The sequence below is a fragment of the Calidris pugnax genome, unplaced genomic scaffold, assembly GCF_001431845.1.
Source record: "Calidris pugnax isolate Ruff unplaced genomic scaffold, ASM143184v1 scaffold219, whole genome shotgun sequence".
NCBI lineage: Eukaryota > Metazoa > Chordata > Aves > Charadriiformes > Scolopacidae > Calidris > Calidris pugnax.
Genome location: NW_015094507.1, coordinates 12,345,814 through 12,369,135, shown reverse-complemented (window position 1 = coordinate 12,369,135; position 23,322 = coordinate 12,345,814). Strand labels below are relative to the sequence as shown.

Genomic DNA, 23,322 nt, shown 5'->3' with positions numbered 1-23,322 from the left:
GTCCATCTTCTCAGTGCACAGGTACCCTGCTGAGATGCGTTTAACACATCCATAGGTAAACACTCCTCAGAGGTTAAGGCTGAGCTCCATGGCAGTTCTGCTCCTGGCAATATTAAAATATTTTATCAACGATTATACTACAAGTGGAGGCTTGTGGCCAATCCCAATGCAAAGCCAGCAACTGTCACGTTATTTCCTAGCAGAGACTGCCCTGCTGAATCTGAGACTGGCGGTATTACTGCCTCAATTATCCATTTCAATTAATGCAAATATAGGCGATAGTCTTAGAACAGCAGAGGAAGAACTGATCGCTGAATACACAGTCACAAAATATAAGGCTTGACAAAAGAAGTAAAAAAGAGATTAGATTTAGTCCATTTCACATAGTTTTAAATCAGAGATAGGAAAAAAGGTGAGGTATTGTCTTTACAATAATAATTATATTCCATAATAATATTAGACAAATAATTTCATAAGAATTTTTATTCTTTGATGTTCTTTTGCAAGAAGTGGAGAAGTGTTTGATTTTGAGCAGCTACTGGAGTGCTCAGCACCATCCTACTGACTCCTCTATCTTTCCCTAGCAAAAATAATGCAAATGGAGTGCTGGGCTTGAAGAGAAGATGCAGTTTACTAATTGTGTTAAAGGTAACAGAGGCAAAGAAAAATTAAACGACTTGCCCAGGATGACATAGGAAGTCATGGCAGATTTTCTGAGCCATGGGAACCTTCTGTGCTTTATCTGTGAGAGCCTGTCACTGATAACAACCTTGTTAATTTTTTGAACTGAGCTTTTCAGTGTAGAGCAGGGACATTCCTTCAGTCTCGTCATCGGCCATTCATGACAGAGATGGCTGGGGGAGCAGAGGCGTTCACCTTCCAGAAGGTTACATATTGCTATTCCCCATATTTCTGCAGTATAAGGGAAACAATTCTGTATTTCATACAGAAATAGTAAATTTTGTCTTGCTGTAATGAACTCCATCTATACCCAACAAATGCTAACTATAGGAAAACTGTAACAGATTATGTTTCTTCATTTCCTATGTTAACAATTACATTCCTTCATTGAGTCAGCACCATGACTCCTCAAATTCTGTTAAATGCTTACGACTTCTGTCTTTCATCATGCGTATAGAGGGACAGAATTCTAACATAAAATCAAAACTTCTAAGACATTTCAGGAAAATCAGTTCAAGAGTGATGGCATAAAGGATTTTATTAGAAGAGAGTGAAGTCTTATCTGAAACCCATCAGATAGATGTATCTCTTAACAGTTTTCTGTCCATTAGTATTACTCAGCCTAAAGCCACTAGAGGCTTGATGAAAGAAGCCCAGAGGACATTGGAGGAATGGGTGAGAGGCACAACGGGTGGGATGCAAAAGGAACCATGAGAGAGAAGGCTGATTCATGTGAAAGACAGCACAGAAGAGTGAAGAAGTTTAATAGCCTGGCTATCAATTTCCTGGCTTGCTCATGTCCTGTGGCTGGAGATGGGAAATCTGACCTGAGCTGGGCTGGAGCCCTGCTGTACCTACTGAGATACAACCACTTGAAAAGCTCTTTCAAAGATCTCGCTTTCTTGTGACAGAAAAGCAGCGCTGGTATCGAAAGTCTGTCATTCACATACCCCCAGCAAAAATAACAGTTTATGTTCAGGTCACACTTTGAGGGTTAGCTCTACAAATTTAACAGCTAAAGTACTTTGTAAGTAAATAAACAAAAGTTGAACATAACTCAAAAACCAACTCCTGTCTCGGTGCTGAATTTTATGTTTGGTGGTGTGCGAATGCGTGTTCATACACGCAGAGAACATCACCCACCCAATATGTTTATCGATGGATCCTTCTACGGTTCAGTTCCTTTTCTCACAACTAACATCTTTTTTTCCACCTCTGTTGACCCAGAGTTCACCAGCAGGTCAGCGCTAAGGAAAAAGGTAACAACCAGTATTGAAAGTGTAACCCTGTCTATTGCTTAGATTCTGGGAACTTTAACCTCCGTTTGGAAAGCGTGACTAATAAGATGGAACAAATATTCTCCCAAGAGATGCAAACCATGTGCCAACTTTAAAATACAAAAATGCTTGCATGATTTTTTCTTTTTTTTCTTTTTTTTTTTTAACATGCCTGTATATGCAATATTCCATAGTAGTTAACAGAAGGTGGGAGTGCCAAGGCACAGGATGGCACCTTATTCTTCTGAATTCTACTTCAATTTAAAGCAACTGTTGAATATTTTAGGTTTTCTTCTGAGTGATCATTATTTCTGAAACACCTATTATGCAGTAACAGGATTAAAAATTACGTTTCTTAGCATAGCAAGATAAATACTGAGCAAAATAATTGTTGAAAAGAATCTTTGATTTACATTATTTTCCCAAATATGAAATTAACAACCCAAAGCTAATTCCATGAATGTGTAAATGAACTTTCAATATGTAATTTATTTGAAAGAAAGGTGCTAAGCAAGTGGCATTGTTCATAAGTGAGCATTATGAATAGTAACTGCTCATACATTGAAGCTTTCAGCACCATGCTTTTATTGATTTGAAATATTTGGAGTAGCGCTGCATTCAAGCACTACTGGTTGCCAAATTTAAGACTGTGTAACAATAAACTATTTGCTTCTTACTTTCCTTTTCTTAATTTTAGTTTTGCTTTGTTCAATATCAGTATTAGAAGCCTGCAGGTTTTGCTATGCAGTAAGGCTGAGACCCACCCAAATCACTGGCCAGTAAATTGCCCACAGTATTTTGTCTGTCTAGAGCACCGATGAATAATTCCTCAGAGTGGTTTTACAAACTGGTCGGCTTGACAGAGTGATGTCTGCAGTTACCATATTGCCAATAGGCTTCAAACAAAATCAAAGCCTCATTCTCATAGTTGACATGTAGATCACTGAGGATATTAAAATTTGAGCAAACAAAAACTGTAGGAAGAAAGAACTATTGTCCCTGTTTAACAGACACGGAACTGAGAAAGGTAAAAAGAATAGTTTGTTGAAGGTTACTTGGGCTTCAAGAACCTGTGAATGAGTCCTTGTCCAGTTCTGCTGAAGAGAATATTCTCCCTTTCCAGTAGAATCCAAGGGGTGGCTGTTCCCTGCATCAACTGGAGCTCACCCTTCCTGCTGTAACTGTAATTGCGCTTTTCAGATACGGCAGCGCTTTATTCCAAACTCAAATTGCTACTTTAAAATCCTTTTGAGGTGTGCAGCTGTGCATGTGATTGCTTGTCACCACTACCCTGCATGGTCAGTTTAGTTTCTGTGGGTTGTGACTGCAGTACAACAGTAAAAGTCACAAGCCTCTAGACTGAGTTTAAAATCTTGTTTAAAAGCATGCTCTCTGACTCTGCCATAATTGGGAAATAGAAGACATATCTTTTCACAAGCTAGAGAAAAACCCTGTATCTCATCCCAAATCACATTTCAAAACATGTTTTATTTATGCTTGGCAGCGACTCCAGCATTTTTGGGTGCTATAAAAATAGAAGTACCCGTGGGAGACAGGTTCTTGGGGGTCTGCATAACTATCTGTGGGGAGCACAAACCCATGCAGGAATGACTTAAAAACATTCAGCGGTTTGGAGACAGAAGCTGTTGCATATGAAAGGAGAGGTGAGCCCTGTGGCAACAGATGCCTCCAACCAGGGTACCACAGTCTCTTACCCTAAGTTTGTTTACCTCCAGTTCTGTAAAGTGGGCATCTTTCTGGGCATCTAGTTCCTCCCTAAACAAAGTGGTATCACACCGTGTGGTACCAGTTCTCCACAAGACGGGAAGAAAAGTTCCAATTTTTCTATATTCAAAATATTACAACACGCTAACAATAAAAAGTAAAACAACAAGAGTTAAATATAGAAATGTCTTTACTGTACCTGACATATTCTGATTGCTTGGTCCAGCACTGTCTTTGTATCAGTGGCATAATCTGGACAAGGCAGCATGGCGTGGCTGAAGTGGGCCTGCAGCAGGAGGTGCGTTTTTGTGTGTGAGCTGTCAAACGAATGGGGATTGACTTCAATTGGAAGATGTTTGGCCAGTTCACTGTTCATCTGATCTTCATTGTGTCTCACAGGCAGATCTGTGTACTCCTCAGCATTCTAATAAAAAAAAAACAAACAAAAAAAACCACCGTTGTAATTGATTTCACAATAATTATTACTCCTTATTGAGACATTAAAGTATATGCATTTAATTTACTACAGTTAGATTTCATTGTTAAAATAGCAGCATTTTAATGTTTAGAAAGCATACTTATTTATCAAAATCATGTATGTGAGAAAACAATAGCTAGTAAAATATTCACAAATATTCACACATTTAAAGTTTTTTTCACATAGCAGAGAAGAAGAAAATAAAAGCAGTGAAATAAATACATTCGTTGGATGGACTCAGTATTTGAGATGACCTTCTACAGATATCCTACCCTGGTTGGCTCACAAAAACATTGTAAGGTTAGCTATAAAGAAGTCAATAATTCACAATTTCAATTTTGGGGGTTTCTACTTTTTGTATTCAAAGCCCAGTGGGTTTGAAATAGTTCTGGTAAGGTTCTTTTAAAATCTGTTTTCACTATTTTGAGCAGCCAGTGTCTAAGCAACAGATGACCAGCAACCAAAGCAAAAAAGCAAAACTGTAAGTAGGTGCTGAAAACCATCCTCTGTGCTCCAGAGTGGGACTAATACCATTCATGCCAAAGAGAAAGCTGTCTAAGAACTTTCTCACTGTTGCAAAAAGGAGCTGCCCAGCAACAAACAATCTAAATGTAGTTATGAGTAGAAACATCCTTGGGGCTGAGAGGAAAGAGTTCTAGTAGCCAGAGCAGAGATGCTTATTCTCCTGCTAGGGAAATCCACTGAAAGAAAGAAAATTCAACAGAAACATACTAAGGATGGTAATTTCAGCTGAAGAGTCAGTTCTGTGACTTAATTGGAGGGGTTGTTTTTTCCTCCACAAAACCCTGAAATATATGTATGTATATGTATTCTTGTTTGGAATGAGAATGATCTTCCTAAAGAATAAAATTTGTAAGTAAAGTGAGAATTTTGTAATACGTGATGTCTTTTCCATCTGTAATATAAGAAAGTGTATTTCTTTTGTCATAAAATAAAAAGTAATTCGGGTAGCCTGAAGGGCAATGTCTTCCAAACTATGGGCTTAGCAGAAACCTTTAAATGAAAGTGTTCAGGATTTTATATTCCTCTTAAACTATAGATTTGAGATTATGTGTTTTGGTCTTCAATCTCCAGTCAGACTTCCTGCAAATCCATACTAATGAAATATTCACAATGGTAACCAATGCAGAGTAAGGTAAAGAAAAATGGCAATTTTAGAACACCTAATAGAACTACCTGATTGACTTGCAAAGTACTGTATCCACTCATTAATATCCTAACACACAGAATCTTTTTTGACAACTCCTAAAACCAGATATATATCTGTTTTTCAGCCCCTTGGAAACTGACAGCACAAAATTTTCTATTTTCTTTAACAGCACAATGAACGTACCCCTAAACTGTGATATAAATGTGACAGGAAAGATAGGTATTAAACAACTTAAGATTTAGAAAGAAAATCAGAATGTCATTAATTTATTTCATATCTCAACTGCAGATTAGAAGTGAAGACTGACTAAAGACAGCGGCTGCTTAATCCTGGATGTCTCTGCTAGATCTCTTGTGAAAACTGTGGTCATTTATTCTCTGAACCTAAGGTCACAATCTTTTTAAGCCCTATAGAAGGCTGCGTGTTTGCTTCACTCTTTTTATTTAACTGGCTTCTCCTTCAAAGATATTTTAAAGAATATTTACCAAGGAGATTTTTTACTTAGTTTTGCTTTGCAGTTTAAAGTAGCAGAAAGAAGGATCAGCCAAGTCACGCCAGACCAATTGGTACTCCTGAAAACACGTTTTCCCTAATTCTTCCCCAGCACATGTTTTATTTACCTCCAAAACACTCCTCTTATTTTAAACAAGTTGCCTACTTAATTTCCTGTTTGTGATCATTGACTGTAAGTAAGTGAGGTTCATTTTCTTATCTGCATCATGTAGGTAATTAAAGGAAATTGAGAATGGGTAGTGAAGCTTTTATACAACTGAGAATGAAGCTGAATGGAGGGCACCGAGGTCAGCAGAGTCCATTATATTTTTATGTGAGAGGCCAGTACGTCTGCCCTGTCCTTGTTTGCTTAGTGTAGGCTGGACAGACTACTAACTGCAAATCTGTTTCTCTGATTTGCCCAGCTGTCCTTGAATAAAGACATCTTCCATTGCAAAATGTTAAATGACAGTGATTGACAAGTCTGTGATGAACTCTGCTTGTAACCCCCTGCTACTGTTTTCAGGTTGCACAAGAAAAGACAGAATAAAGAAACATCCTTTGTAATCACCTCAAATGGGCCCTGCTGTTCACTCAATATTTTTTCATTTTAATTTTCCTTTTCATTGTGAATCTCAATCTGTTCTGCAAAGGCTGTAACTTCAACTATTCCACCCAATATATAATATATGTAGTATTTTAGTACACTGTATCTGAATACTGTTCTTACTTCCATGGGTGAGGAAACAGATCAAATTACGCATCAATCATTAATCTTCATTCTAAAGTCAAGAAACTTAATACAAACCTTATAGTTAAACCACAAAGCACCGCTGTGCATTTTTCACTTTCCCTTTTTATTCTGTTAAATCAGGACTATTGCAGCCCATGTGCAAATATTGTGTTTACAAGCACCTACACAGTTAAGTGTAACCTGGAGTATACCAGGAGATAACTAGGAATTTTAGCTATGGGTTCTGCAATCATGCACTTGGCAATCATGTCACATCTCGCTTCCTGGAGGTCTGTGATGGACTTTCCCAGTAATGTCTTCTTTTGGGCATTAGAGACTGCTGCATCGTTTTGAAGGTGTAAGAGTCCTCTCAAACCTGCATTTCAACTTGTATGCCATGCAGGGTCATACAGGAGCCAGTAACTTGCTTTGCCAGTGAGAAATGTCACACGTAGACCTGCATAAACTCCACAGTTACATTTTACAAGGCCAAAGGGCTGTTTGGATAATTGAATTCTGTTTCCTGCATAACAGCAGCCACGGAATCATCTTAGAGTCCTGTCTGCAACATCGTGTTCCAGATACGCAGATTATCATCACCCTTTATTTGAACTGATAGAATTGTTTTGAAGCAAACAACTCATCCTACTTTGAAAATATAATCTCCTGCACTTTTCTGGTACAATGAGGCATTTGAGGAGCCAGACCAAACTAAAATTTAAATTTTGTATCCAACACGGCGGGTACAATGCTCTGCAGTGTCCATGGGGTTAAAACCCCCCAGATTTTCTTCTACCCACAAAATGCGTTAAGTTTGGCCAAAATTTACTATTTTATAGTGAGAGCTGAACTATAAACTTATACACCATGTAAACCTTCTGAAATATTTTAAACCTCAAATAACTACATCTTGTCCTCTGTTTACAGGAGAGAAGAGGATACTTGTGGAGCACAGACAGAAACGGGATCAAGGTGACCAACTAAAGTAAACAGGAATATTTTAAGTTCAGTTCAGTCATGGGAACAGCAAAACTTATAAAGTTAATGAGTTCTAGACTTTAAAGAGTAGTTGATTAATTTGTAACAATGAGGGTCTAAACCAAACCAAAAATAGTTTCTCACATTCCAGAGTTGAACCAGTCGTCTTTTCTTTAGCGATGCCATTATTGAAACTACCTTAGAACTGACTGACTGTAAGCTCCTTTTCTTTATATAGGTACAGTGAACTCGAACACACCATATTTTCAACTTTAATAAACCTGCAATGTGTTTTGCTCTCTTTCAAGTTTCTGATGTGGAAAGAAAGAAGGGAAAAGCATTCTTAGAAAATTTGATACCAAAATTTACAGTCATTAACCTAAAGTATTAAAAAAATCTTGTAGTAAACTAGTACTAAATTAACTACCAGAATAATAAAAAAGGAGGAAAGAAGAGGATCATTTTTTAGCTACTACAGTAATCACATCCTCTTTACCTGAACCTTGGTTTAAATTACTTAAAATTCTGGTAGTCTGAGTGGATGCTGATGGGCTGCATTGGAAGTAGCTGGATTCTAATCTTTAAAGCAGTCTGTAACTGTCCTTGTCTGGGTGATACCTCTGTCACCCTTAGTACAGGACAGAGAAAAGTAGCAGGGTCAAAATAGAGAAAGAACAAGCCCTAAGAGTTTGTGAGCAGCTACATAACTGGGTAATGCTTTGTAATAGAGTCACAAATGCCAACTTTTTTCTTTGAGAATACTTAAAAAATTTGAATTTCTTTCCCTTTGGTGTAAATACATATATATCTCCATTTCTGTGCTGACAAAAATCTCATTTGACCCTGTTAACTGTATTGTAAGAAAAATAAAAAAAAATCCTTAACTAAAGTTCCCAAGTTAACCTTCATTTGCCCAAGCTCTTCTCAAGAGAACAAGATTTTATTTTGTGACACAATAATGGCACAAGTATATATTATGAAAATTATTTAAATTAACCAAAATATTTATACTTTATCTTATCTTCACATTTTCAAGTATGAGTTTGATTTATAAGGAAAGACATTAAATTTACATAGATGTATCCTGGAAGGCAGCTGGAACACAATCAAGCTTAGATTTATATCCAGAGAACAAATAAATGTGAGAAAACATGTGCTTTTAAAAAACACAAAAAAGACCAACAACAACAAAAAAACCCAAACTGACCACATACTTAAAAGTTGTTCTTCTGCTCACACCAAAAAGTAAAATAGGCCAGAAAAATGGAATTTGGGAAGTACTTGCTAAAATTACTGCCCTGAAAATTATATCTGTGTTAGTGATTCCATTATAAACTCCTATTTTAAGGAGTTTATTGGTAGCCTATAAATGTATATACTTTGGTCTCAGTTTTATGGGACATAATTCAAACTTCCAAAGTTTAAAATGTTTGGGTTTCTTTTTTACTGCTAGATATAAAAGATCTAGGACAGTATCCCAGTTAAAGACAGTTATAAACATATATTACTACTTATAAGAAAGTTTCCTCTTTAAACATGAACAAACATGATGCATGTTTTCAAGATTCATATTACAGGCAAAAAAAAAAAAAAAAGTAATTAATTTCTACCTGCTAATTGAAGCCGCTACATAACATAGGGATATTTAGATTGGAAGCCCTCTTTTAGACAGCAGACATTGCACAAAGAGCTTCCTCGCTCTGTTTTACACGTGTAAAAATACACTTTTAAGACGAACTTTGCAGAAGTGACGTTCTAGATTTTTAGGGCAGCCTGACGGGCTCTGCTAAGCAACAGAGCAGGTTGAAGTTCAGTAGAGATCTTGACGAGTGGCTAACATGAGGCAAAAGAAGACAACCAAAGCTGTCAGATTAGAATCTACTTACTATGTTATACTGTAATTCACCACAGAGACCATTTCTAAATCAGCTCCTTGCCTTTGTGTACCATAGAACACCTCTCCCTGCCACCTGAGGAAAACAGATATGTGTAGGATGGAGAGAAACAGCCAAGGGGTAAGGGCTGCTCAGTATCTTCTTGAAACCAACACTAACTTTTTTATTTATTATCTAATTAGTGGTTAATGGATTTTTACAGCTAAAAGATATGTGTCAAAAAAAAAAAAGAAGTATAGAGTTCAAATTGTATAGTTAACCCAATTAACTATGTAGGAGCAAAACAGTGAGGCTGGGCTACCCTGGAGTCTGTCTCCAGATTTAAGATTTACCAGAGAGGGCATTGGAAATTTCCAGTTGAGAAGTTGAAGAGATGAAGTTGTTCAACCCATCAACATGCAATTATGTAAATCTATTATTTTTTAAAAATTAATTTATAACTATCTTTCAGGATGTAAAAGGGGCACATTTCAGTAATGGGACCTACAAACATAGTTTATAAGAGCATACAAGTTAAAAGTTCTTGCAATTCTTATAAAGTTTCATCTTACTGATCAGAGAAATCATATATAATTGTATTCTCAGACTTCTTAAACAGACAAGTGCTTGATTTTTGCTTTTAAATAGCTGCGTATGATAAACACCACAAATTTTACAATTACAAACATCATAAAAAGTACAAGCTAGGGCAATGAAACAGTTGAGTGATCACTTTAAAACACCCTGCAGGGTTTAGATTTCACAAGTTCACCTCTTACTTAAAACATCCAAACTACAAACTACTGATGACATTCCTGATGACCAGAGGTCAGGAGTCTGAAAGACCTTTGCCACTCCGCACAGAGCAATAGGAGGTCAGCAATATTAGCTACCAGTAGCAGAGAGTGACCTGGCAAATCTGGCAACTTCTAAAGTACAAAGTTAAATCACAGACCTCCGCTTCAGCGTGGAGCTGCTAAAAGAAAAAGCAAGCATGCTAGCATATGTGAGAGGGGGGATTATATAAAATAACAATAATTTGACATGGGGAAAAAAGTTATTAGGACTTCTATACTAACTTGGAAGTCTATTTCCTCCCCCCTTCCCCCTCCCCAAAGTTTCCTAAGTATATCAGAGAGGCTAAGCTTCAGGGTACAGGAAGATACAGTAACAGATAACACAATCATTGCAATTGTTTTACCAAATGGTAAAAAATAGACTTATAGAACCATTCTGTTTGAAAATAATTTCCTTTTTAAATTGCATCTTTACTAAAACAAGGAACGGATTCATGATTTTCGGTAAGTCTTAAATCTCACAATCCATATTTCATAAAGTTTATGATCACAATCATAATTCAGTGCTACTTTTTTGGCCAGTCCTAATAAAAAACTTTCTTACAATACATTCATTTTTCCCCAAAATGTGTAGGTACTTTCATAGTATTGAGCCTGTACAGCTTTCATAGAGGTGGCTTTAGTTCACTCTCAGGTTTGTAAGTTAAATTATTGATTATAAGTAAGCCTGTAACACTTGCACAGTTTAAGGAAACGGGTATGGCATGCACATTACTCACCTAGAATAAGTTACCTCGACCATAGCAAATAAATATAAATTGAATGGTATAAATTCCATTTATAAAGTGAATTATAGTGATGTGAGAGAATTATTACATTTTATCACAGGAAATGGTATATTTGAGATTTTCAGCTCTCCAAGATGCCTGACTTTTTCTGTTACTTTTCATGAGAATGCTTTGAACCCGTGTATTCTGAATGTATTCTCATCACCCATTTTTAAAAATCTTAATACTTAGATGGGGCAGTGACTCACGACTTTCTTCCCCTGTAATCTCAAGTCATATTATAGGGAAGATTTAAAACCGACTGGTTTTGGCTGTATTGAAACTAATTGTATTGCACTAATCCAGAAAAGCTTTCCAGTGCATGAACTCGGTAATGTGCTAACACAAAACTGGGCAAGTCTCTCTGAGTATACATACATTCAAAAGTCTGACTGTCATGAGAAATCTCCTTCAGTTCCATTTGGACATTTGTCCACGTTTTGAAGCTGAGCTTGGCTGAATCAGCTGGCTCAACTACTGATTGAGATGATGATAGCAATAAAAATTGTAATAGCAAATTTTGGCACGCAGCTTTCCCCGGGAAAGCGATCAGTCATTTTCCATCTTTGGCTTTGATCCCCCATTGGGATCGTGCAGTGCACAGCCCAGACCCAGGGAAGGTAACAGATCTCTGCCTTAAGTTAATGCCGCTCGGCACAGAGACAGGGGTAAGCGCTACTAATTCTTTATGTGAAATGGGGCCCGTACATACTGTATATGTTAATGGCAAGCTGTAAAAGCTCTGTGTGTTGAAAAACAGATTTCAGATCTGCTGACCTGTGGCAGCTCCCCTAGTGGGGAGCCACAAATGCACACTGCTGCATTTTTGTGCTGGATTAAATTCCGGATCTAGACTACTATGTGACCAGAGACAAAAGGGAATAAAAAGTTCAGAGGCGTGAATACCTGTCATCATGTGGTGAAATGACTTGCAGCCTCTGTTCAAGGGAGGCTCAGGCCCAGAATAATAGAAGAACAATATGAACTGGCAGAAATATATGGGAAACTTGGAAGGTGCCTACATGCACAATGTCTTTTCAGCAAGCCAATGCTACTGGTCTCACTCTGAGCACTTTTAAATGAAAATCGTTTAATATAATAATAAAAAAACACAACTGTAAGAGGAAGTGACAGCTGCTGCAAGTAAATTTCAATAAGGGTAGTTCCCTGCTGATAAAAACTGGCACATCTCCACTCATTTCAGTGCAACTGTGTGGATTAACATTGCTCGCAAATCTGACCCAATGTTTTGAAGAATTTGAGAGCTACAAGGTAACACAGAGAGGGAAGACACTGATAATTACAAAGGTGGGGAAGAGGAGTAATCACCACCACCACAACAAAAAACTGTAAAAGGAAAACTACTTGAAGTCCATTAAACAAATGGACAGTCCCTCCGTATTTCAGTGTCCCTGATTTGGAAGTTCTAGCAGTGCTTCTGCCATGAGTGCCCAGTGGTCTGATACAGTGAGTAACATGGCAAAAATGCCCTTGTACCACATGTGACACTAACAGAGCATCCCCTTACCTGTGTGGGATGTACTGTGCATTGCTAGGGCAGATCTAACCCTTTTTGGATGGCAAGTGATAATTTTTCTTGCTGATGATAACTGCAGACAAATTTGTGAGAACACTGTAGACTCAGTATTCCTACACAGACTTATACCACTTCTTTTCTATCTGTAAATAAAGGCAGTCATCTAAAGTACATTGTAAGAACTGTATTAAAAAAAAAAAAAAAAGGAAAGATAACTGGCGATTAAGAGAGAGTTGCACATATTTTGCCTCTGGTATAAAGTTTTAAGAACTTCTTTTAAAAGACAAAGAAAACAGAGATTTTCAGTACCAGATGTCTGGGAAGATCCCATTTGGATTTGAGCTACTTAAATTTGCAATCATGTATTTATACATCTAACAGAGCTTCTGTTTCCCCTAGAATCTGAAAATTAACTAGCTTTGTAGCATCTTCCTTGATCTGCCACCCGTGCCCTGAGGATTAGAGACTCCACCTGAGCTTGTTTTACAAGCATAACAGAAAAAATTAATCTCTGCTGGCAGCGATCCCACTGGGATACTGATGAATAATGATATCCCTCTCTTGCTGCCCTCTCAGTCCACTAGAAAAGCCACTCTAACCCAGCAACGTGGAAACCGCTGAAACCATTCCAGCTGTGGATTAGCAGGCAGTCAAGCATCCATCTGTTCTGTGTGAATCAAGAGAAAGCAAACACGCATTCTTATAGCTAAAGAAGTATTAAAAATTAGCATCTTATATGACTGCATATAGTAAATAATAAGACAATCATATACAAAAGAAAAAATTATCTATTATCTACACCTCATGTTATTTACATTTGCTTGCTGCCTTAAGCAAATGACAAAACAGTTGGAATTCATCCCATTAACAGAATATTGTGCATTCAATGACTTAATACGCTTAAGATAAAATTTCTTAATATTGTATGCATCAGTTGTACCTAAAAATATTTTGTAAGTAGAGATGCATACACCCATTAAATAAATACAAGTGAACACAGTAGCATGCCTTCACCTTGACAGGAGAAAGATTTAAGAGACCTGTTGTGAGACGGATTTTAGCCATTTTCCTGCCCTCTAAGGCAAGAGGAATAGACTTGAGATATTTTCTCTTTCTGAAAGCTAGTAGTTTGAATAATCTTTGCTGGATTGCTGTACTTTTCCACTGGAGGACAGAAAGGAAAGGCAGTGGAAGTTGGTATGTGGGTAAGCCAATCAAATTGGTGATGTCTGTTTTGCCTCTTCCATGGAAAATAGGACAATGATATACCATAAATTAAGGAAAGCTGTATTCCAGCACCATCCCAGATAACATTACTTAGAGAAGTGAATAATTTGGTAGTTTTCACATAAAACAATTACAATATTTTGCCGGATGCCTGGTCCATATTCATTAAACTGCGGAGGTGAAGAAAATCTGCAATTGTTTATTCTCTAAAAGCAAGCTTACTTTGCTATACCAATTTTTAAAAGATATATATTAACTTTTTTAAATGGTAAGAAAAGTTTTGGCCTTTTGGTAGCAAAAACCCTTCTGCAATTTCTTCTATCGTTATAGGTAGCATGAGCTCCCTAAGTAACTGAAATAAGGTGCCTTGTAAATCTAGGCAAATAACAGCAGAGGCTGCTTTCTTAAAAGCTCATCTGTGATAATACACAACATCAAGATTTAAAATGAAATTCAACCTTCTGAAGCTAGCCAGGTTCCATCAGGAAAAAAAAGAAAAAGAAAAGAATGAGACAAAGAAAGAATCTAAATGCAAATAGGAAAATACAACTGTCAGATACTTCATTAATGACTGATCAGTAATCCTCTTATGTCCTTTTTTTAAAAACTACTATGCTAAAGGAACAATATAGGCTGGCTACCTATCTTGTGTCATGTAATTGTTTCAGCCAAACCAATCTTTACCCTGAAATTTCTGTTCCAATCAGAGAACAAGCTACAAAATGCCATCCTCTTTCTTAACAGTTTTACAAGTCTGAACAACAACTTCTTTGCTGACAGAGAAAAACATTTGTGTGCCTTTAAATAGCAGTCAGTTAAGGCCGAGCTGGTGTCACTAAGTGAGCTGAATTCTGTGAAAAAAATTAATCAGGGATGTAAGCATTACAATTTATAGTACGATAGTATAATTGTATCAAAAGCAAAGGCAATAACTAGAAACTAGTGAAGACAAAAGAACTGCAGGCTGCAGAAGGCCTACATTTGCCTATTGCACTTAATTAAAAATCGGGAGGCACAAAGTAGGTAGAACTTGTGCTGACTTGCTAAGGGCACAGTGGGCTTGTGAGATGTGTACTTGGGCATAAGAACCTACAGCCATTCATCAAAGCAGCACTGAGTATTATAAAATATTACCTTAATAAAGATGCAGTTTAGAAATTTAGTTTTGTTTCAACAGACACAAATGTTATTTCAACAAATATACTGTATATTTGAAAACAGAGCCATGTGACATAACTGCTGAAAAGAAGCCGTTTCATTTTCAATCTGAACCCTTTGCAAACCATTGGCTGCATGTACCCAACTACGCATAGTTTGAAATCCTGCATAATGATGATGGCTCCAGTTCTAACTGCCAAGTGGTAAGTAAAAGACTTCTGTGCTAAAATAAATAAATAAATAAATAAATAGTGCATGGTTGAATTGCCTGCAGCTTTAAGCAGTCAGCTAAACCAAGCTTGCTATCACTGAACTTGCTTCTAGAATACATATCCCAAGGACAAGCATTGATTTGTCACAGATGGCAGTTGACATTCACATTTCTAAGTACAAGACCAGGACAATACTCTTACCTACCCTACACATACAAGTGTAACAGTTTCCTGGTTCATCAAAATAGTTTTCATTAGTATACATGAGTGTTTTGCTGCTGTAACTGCATCTATAGCTCCTGTTAAAGGAATTTATTTCCTCATTTTTCTGACAGAAACAGTTCCTAAAGCAGCTGTTTGAAATGAGGCTATAGCCTGAGGCTACTGGCTTCCACTACCACAGCTATGAACACTTTTACAAGTTTTTCCCTTGGACGCAGCACTGCAATCAAAACAAATTAAAAACTGTATTATTTCTAAGATAACAGTTCTTGTCTTATGGCCTACCTCATGGGAAATGTATGTCTGAAACCTTTAACGTCCTATAGCCTGAGGCTACTGGCTTCCACTACCACAGCTATGAACACTTTTACAAGTTTTTCCCTTGGACGCAGCACTGCAATCAAAACAAATTAAAAACTGTATTATTTCTAAGATAACAGTTCTTGTCTTATGGCCTACCTCATGGGAAATGTATGTCTGAAACCTTTAACGTCAACTTTTAAAATAGTTTTTTTTTTTTTTTAACTTTCCTGAGTATTGATTCAGTTTTTTTTTCAGCAAGTAATGGCAGAAGTTGAGTAAGAAGATTAGAGGGGAAAAAAAAAATATCTCTTAAACGGCGAAAGTCATGGGAGATGGGAAGGTTTTATATTTTCTGGTCTTGAATGTAACTCTTTTTGATGCCATAGAAACGAAAGACTTATGCCACGTTCAGTTAGTTGTCAGTGGTGGGCACTGTCATCTTGATTTACCAACTGATTGTGCTTTTCTGGAAAGGCTGGCAGCATATGATGCTTTCAAACTAAAAATCAAACAATCATTTGGAAAAAGAAAAAGAAGAAGTAATTGTGTCTTGATGTTAGAAAAAAATACTACATTTAAGTAATACAGCAACATTCAAAACTGCTCCATCTACTGGGACTAGAGAAAAATCAAGCCAAAATTAATGTGGGAGTATTCATGTGTATAAGTACTCTTTCTGCTAAGTACAAGATATTTTGAATATACTGGATATAGATGATGAAATTTGGATGATATTAAAATTCGATGTAGCATTTTGTTTTATTTTTATGAAGCCGAATACAATTTTCAAATTTAAATTATTTTACTATAAACACTGTGATACTGTCTAGATGTTCCAAGTGGGAAGTGAAGCACAAATGTTTTAAAATATTAAAATCCAGACAATATAGGCTGTATAAAAATTAAGTAAATGATCCTGTAAATGCCTGTGTTTAGGATTAAATTTATGCATTGAACAGTCCTAGGTATGGATTTAATGTGAAGTAAAAATAATGAAAAATGGTAAGAGAAATGGTAAGAGGTAACAGCTTTCTCCTATTATAAGGGGTCACTAAAATATGCATTATGGCTCAGGCCTGTTCCTGTTTGAACAGTGGCCACAACAGAGTCATGTTCATGCTGCTGAGAATGTACACTATGTGTGAAACCAAATACGTAAGTTCTTTAAAAGTTAGGATGGACCATAATTACTTTTCATTTGATATAAAATTCATGTAATGAAGTATTTCCATTCTTGACACTGAAGTGCCACATTTAAAAAGAAGAACATAATGAGTACAGTTTTGCTATACTTTTATGCCTTGAAGAAAATCCTAGTAGCACTTTTATTACCTTCTAAATTAAATGTAAATGTAAACTTAAACTAGAAAATTACTGACTTAGGAAGAATGATCTGATTTTTTTCTGAAATGGCTTACAAAACAGAAACCCAATTTTATCTTAAAGAAAACAAAAGCAATGTTTCTGCCACGGCTTGCACAGAAAATATTACACAAAACAGCTCACATTAACTTGTTCTTGGACAGTATTTTTGCAACTTATTAATTCCTCCTTCCCTGGCATCTAACTGGAGACCAGTGGAAAAAATAGTTTATCACTGGTGGCCCTTTCATGGGAGACTGAACCAACAGCTTTAAGAAAGAATCCTGCTAAGGAAATAAAATTGTTTTAGACTAAGAGTGTAAATATTCACAAAGACCAACATATTTCCCTCATTAGAATAGAATGTGGTGCTGCTGCTGAACAGAAAATAAAGCTATAGTTAACTGAGTTACCTAGAATCTTATAGTACAAATACCTAATAGGTAATCAAAGACAGATAAGGCATTAATAACTTTAATCTTTTGTTATCTATATATACGGGATGGAGACCTCCTGTTTCATGTACTTCCTCCTTTTACCTTTCAAATCTGCTACTCCAGCAATGCCAGATTTTCTGCTGAATTCTGAAACACTTCATCCAGTAAAGGCCAGTGCAACAGAGTAGAGATATAGGGAAGAGGTATGTGGATATCAAACTTGGAAGTCTATGTTTCTATCACAGAAAGATGATACGTGTGCCCCAGTATAACGCAAACACCATGCTGTTCCGTCCCTAAGCTCCCCAGCTGGCAAGAAACAATCTCTTAAAACCAGTTTACATGAAAGACAGTTTTCTCTTGTAGGCAGAATTCAAAAACAGAAATAAGGGACAACATGCAGATGAAACAAGGGCTGAAAGATGGTTGTTATCCCCTTCACTGTCTGGTATGAAGAGATATAACAAAGTATTTCCTCTGTAAATAAGAATATTAACCAGAAAAGTGTAGTAATAAATCACCAAAAAATCACAAAGCTAGAGAATCCAGCCATCACAGTCCTGATCAATCATCAAGACAGACCTCCTTTCCTCAAGGTACAACAAACCTTCATTTGAATTTAAAAAGATTTGTGGTGACTGCTGATTTAGTACAGAAAATGACAAAAATTACCCCAAAGTAGCTCTCACTGTTTTTTACCCATACTTCTGTTCTAATCTCTGCACCTAACTTTCCGAATAAAAGGAAACAGTCTTTAGGTACCTCAGGGAAATCCAGCCTGTCAGTAATAATTCATGAACACTTTCTCATCAATAATACTTAATGCAAGAAGCATCATAACTCAACAGTGATTAAGCTCATTTGGATTACTACTGTCTGAAGCACGGTTAGGAAAGTTTTAAAGAAAGCTCTATGGAAAAGCATCAAACATTTTCTCTCAGAAAAATTTCAGGTCCACTAGCACAAGTCAGTTACAAAAGTAACTGAATCTAAACTTTGCCTGGTAACTACACACCCAACACAAATTAAACATCTCGAGCACAGATTTACCGAGAGGAGAAGGGAAAGTGCGAGGGGACTGTACCCCATCTATTTGTATCACTTATTACTGTAGACTTCCAACATGACTGTGGGGCTGTTCCCATGTGCCATGTTCCTGTTCATGTTATGGATACTTAAACCCCTAAACCATATTGAAAAAAAATTTCATTTGATCTTGCAAAATGCTGGCAGATGATCAAATGAAAAGACAAAATAAAAACAGAGAGAAGAACGGATACCGGAGAAGACTATGAATGGTCGTGATTATTAAGTGGAAACAAATCTTGCTGTCAAGTGACTTTTTTGAGAAACCCATCAACAGAAAAAATAGGATGACTCAAAACTACTTTTTCATGTGAGTTGCAAAGATTCATTGATAATTCATTAGTGAAAGATCCTGAATTCTGAACACTCCCATCAGCATGGCAAAATATCACTCTGAAACTCAAAAATCCCTTAATCAAATTCAGTCTTAAAATCCTTACATAAATTTCTGAATTCTTGAATGCAGTATTGCTTTTTACTTGGTCTTGTTTCAAACAAACTTTTGCTCCTTTCCAAGTTACACATTGACAATTTGGTAAAAACTTGTTCATATCCCATTTCGAACCGACAGTATCAGCATTTTCTTTGTTACAAATGTACACTGCTGCCTTCTTTGTATACATCAGACAACTTAGAATGATAGAATTGTTTAGGTTGGAAAAGACCTTTGAGATCACAGAATCATCTAGGCTGGAAGAGACCCTCGGGATCATCGAGTCCAACCATCTACCCTACTCTAAAGTTCTCCCCTACACCATATTCCCCAACACCACATCTAAACGGGTCTCACCACATCTAAACGGGGTCCATATCTGAACGATCATTGACCTGGCACTGCCAACTCCACCACTAAACCATTAACCTGGCACTGCCAACTTCACCACTAAACCATGTCCCTCAGCATCATGTTTACATGCCTTTTAAATGCCTCCAGGGATGGTGACTCAACCACTTCCCCAGGCAGCCTGTTCCAACGATTGACAAACCTTTCAGTGAAGAAATTTTTCCTAATACCCAATCTAGTAAACTTGTAAATGTCTCAAGGTTTGCCATATTATGAACAATGCCAAAAAAAAAAGACCCACGTGTCACATCTACAAAACTCTGAAACTGCATTTGAGAAATGTTTTGGATGGTTATTCTTAAATAACACAGTCCGAAATTCAAAACTTTAAAACTGAGTGATCAGCAGAATAATCACAATTATAATTATGTTTTGCAACAATAATAGGCCTTTTTTTACTATAGCTACAGCTTTCAGTTCCAGCATCATTAAGAGATTCTTCAAATTACTTTTTAAATATCCTTTTCCCTCAGGATTTTCACTTATACCTAATTAGACTACTTACCCCATGCCATGTAATTCCCCATTGCCAAAACTGCTAAATGCTTCAATAAGAGGGAGGAGGGCACCAGTGGAGCAAGGCAGATGTAATGTCATTGGTTAACAATAGAGGTGTGAAGCAACTGCCGTAATTATAAAACTCATTAATTCACAGTGTTTAGAAGGAAAAAAAAATCCTTGGCAATAACTCTGTTGAAATGGCAATTCCTTTCAACACTACATCAGATTGAAAAAAACCCTTTCAATTTACACCTTCAACAAGACAGAGTAGTAATTTCATTAGTAATTTTGAAAATCAACATCTGCATAAAAAGTAAGGAAAAATTGTCAGCTATAGTGGCATCCAGCATTCATACAGCCCTTTCATCTTTTAAATTGACATATGGCACATTTTGAGCTATAACTGATTTTATTTTTAGTCTCATTTCTCTTATGACTGTAAATGGACAACTTTCTAGACTATCTTTCCAGAAAACCAAAAACATTAGAAAGAATTAAAGCAAAATTAATGAATTTTAAATTTTACAATCTCTGCTCGACAGCAGGGTCTTAGGCTTTGTCTTCAACAGAAATATTTGCCATTTACCTTTGTGCTTCATGGATGCATGCTGTTTAAATAAATGAGGAGCCCTGACATAAGAAAGACACCACTAGGTTCTGTTTCTATCATTCATCTTCCATATGTTGCTCATTGGCTTGGCCAGTGTCATGAAATGTCCTCCATCTCTGCTAATGCTATTCTCAAACTTTCCCTGACCAAATCTGTCTGAAAAAAATTTCTGAAGTTTCTAGGCGGAGAAAGTTTTCTCTAAAGAGGAGAAGAGATTTTAAAAGAGACAGTAGCTGGAGTAAAGCTCTCACCTTGAATACTCAACATTAAATTATTTCATTTCTGTTCACTCGTGAGTATTTCTTTTTAAAATTTCAGTTATTATACATACAGCATATATAGGAATTGTGGTTGATTACCATTTTGAATTGAGCTGAATACAGTAGATTTTATTTTACATAATTTGCAATGTTTTCTGCCAACAGAACAACAGATATTGCAGGGTCAGTGATATCAGTTCCCTTATTTAGGCTGTCTGACATATTCCGTTATAAAGGATTACTGTGGCCTTTATTTCTGAGCTGTAACTCTCTGAATGATTGCAGCAGGTGATTTATCAGAAATAAAGTCTCTGTACTAGAAAAGTGGCTTTCCTAGTGTCATAAAATTCTGATCAGGTTTTGTTGAGATGCAAACTGTTGAATAGCACTATTTTAATTTTTTTTGGCGGCATGTTAAAACAATAATGAATATAAAAGTAACATACAAAAATACTATAAGATGGGACTCTAGATTTTGAAGTTAACACTTGGAAATCAGAATATTAAAGAATTTGGGCCACTTGTGTAATGTATATAATATAACAGAGACTATAATAATAAAAAATGGTCAGAAATAAGCTTTCCTGGATAATATTCAGGCACTTCTTGTTTTCAAATATGTGTGTACAAGTGGAATTATACCATTTTGAAAAAAAGTGATTTTGTAGATATAGCTACTAAAGTATTTAAAAAGGATAATGGAGTAAAACCTGATTCTTTTACGATGAGAATGTAATACTATCATGCTGCATTGTACACTCTGTCTCCAGATTTGTACCCTAAAAACTTTTGCCTTGCATTGCACTTCTCTCCTAAATTGTCACTAGACTGACTGTATGAGCTGCCCCTCGGGCATCAGGAGCTGGCTGGGAGAAGGAAAAGAAGGCATCCTAGGGAACAGGTCTTCCCTATATATCTCTCCCACTTCTTAAAGCTGCTGTATCTTCCAGATTGTCCCAGTGCAAAGTGATGGCCCTGGTACAGATTTAGGATGTTGATATGTGGTTATTATTCTGGCATTTTAGTAGTCCACCTAACTTAGGAAAAAAACCCACGTATCAGATCTGGATAGATCCTGAACATTATAAAGAGGCATAAGAAGAAAAACAAGTCTATACAGTAATTTTGATGTACTGATTAGATGAAACACTGTAAACATCAAAAATGATTCAGGTATATTACTCTAAACAACAAAAAATTAAATTACAGGTCAGGGAAGAAAGGCTTTTCTTAATTTCACGGTGTTTTTTTCATACACTTGTGTCGTTAAGAGTCACGAGCTACATATATTTAAGTTAAGAAAATATCAGCACTTACTGTCAGAATTGAGAGCAATTCTTCAATGTTGCTTTCAGGTTTCAACTGCTCTTTGAACATCCCAATAGTTGGATGCTTCAAATAATAATAGGAAGCAATGCGGCCATATGTCAGGGGCTCAATGCTGCGATTATCCTGTTAGAAGAGGAATCAAATATACATGGTTCCTACATGGTTCAAAATAAATCGTTCCTACAAAACTGTAAAATATTTTAAGACTACTTTATAAGATAGTACAGCAAAAATAATTTAGCATCATATTTTAGCTGCAACCCTAATTAAGCTCAGTTTTCAACATAAGTCTCATGAACAGCTCCATAGACAAACTCTGACATCCCAAATCAGAAGCATTTATCTTGCTGTTCTTAACTTTTAGGAGCATGTATCTTACTGAATCTTGTAAGGCACAGATGAGTCTTACCTCCCCAATTTCAATACAGTAGGAGCATTCCAAATCAAAGAGGGATTTCTCAACAAGGCTTGAGAGGTACTTATTCATAGTGTCATGGCTCACATCATCCAAGTTGTAGTAACTACATAAATTGAAAACAGATGCACTACATGAATACTTTTGACACTCCGAAGATTTTTAACAATAACGTCTTGTAGAAAAGCCTACAAAGCTGTTATAATACACACACATCCTTGAAAGAGCAATATCCACATTAAACAATTAAACACAGAATTATTCCCTTATACAGACTAACAAGAAATTAATGATTCTTAAATGGCTTGTGGGAGTAACCAACATAAGGTACACATGGAAAGATGGTAATTTATCTGTCTATTAATACAGAGGTTGATATTAACAGAACTGGACTATATTTTGTCAGTGGGAAAATTTTCCTAATTGCATAGGTATATTTTCCTGATTATATAAGTACGAAAGTGAACAAGCAATACTAACAGAAGTAACAGTATTTTAACTTCAAGAGAAAGGAAGAAAACCCACAAGTATAGCAAATGTCCTTACATCCTGGAACTCTGAAAATACAAACTAGGCATATAGTGACATCTCTTGAAAAAGTAACCTTACACCAATCCAAATGTTGTTTGTAATTATACTTCCATATAATTTTATTCTTAAAACTAAAATTGCTAAAAAAATGATAGGGTATTTGTCAATGTGGTTACTTCACATGTTCATTTTCAGGTAAAACTGTTTAGGCAAACTATATATAGTAACACTTGTTCTTAGTCATCTGCATGAAGG

The 23,322-nt window shown here is 36.3% G+C and overlaps 1 protein-coding gene across 1 annotated transcript in view; it reads right to left on the bottom strand.

The window, feature by feature from the left end:
* The window catches only part of ASCC3 (activating signal cointegrator 1 complex subunit 3), a 257,319-nt gene that overhangs the window by 18,107 nt on the left and 215,890 nt on the right, over positions 1–23,322 (bottom strand). Inside the window, exons 35-37 of the mRNA XM_014964733.1 lie at positions 22,531–22,642; positions 22,110–22,244; positions 3,883–4,107 (exon numbers count right to left, since the gene is read on the bottom strand). Of these exons, the coding sequence (XP_014820219.1) occupies positions 3,883–4,107; positions 22,110–22,244; positions 22,531–22,642 (472 nt within the window). The remainder of the gene's footprint in view (positions 1–3,882; positions 4,108–22,109; positions 22,245–22,530; positions 22,643–23,322) is intronic.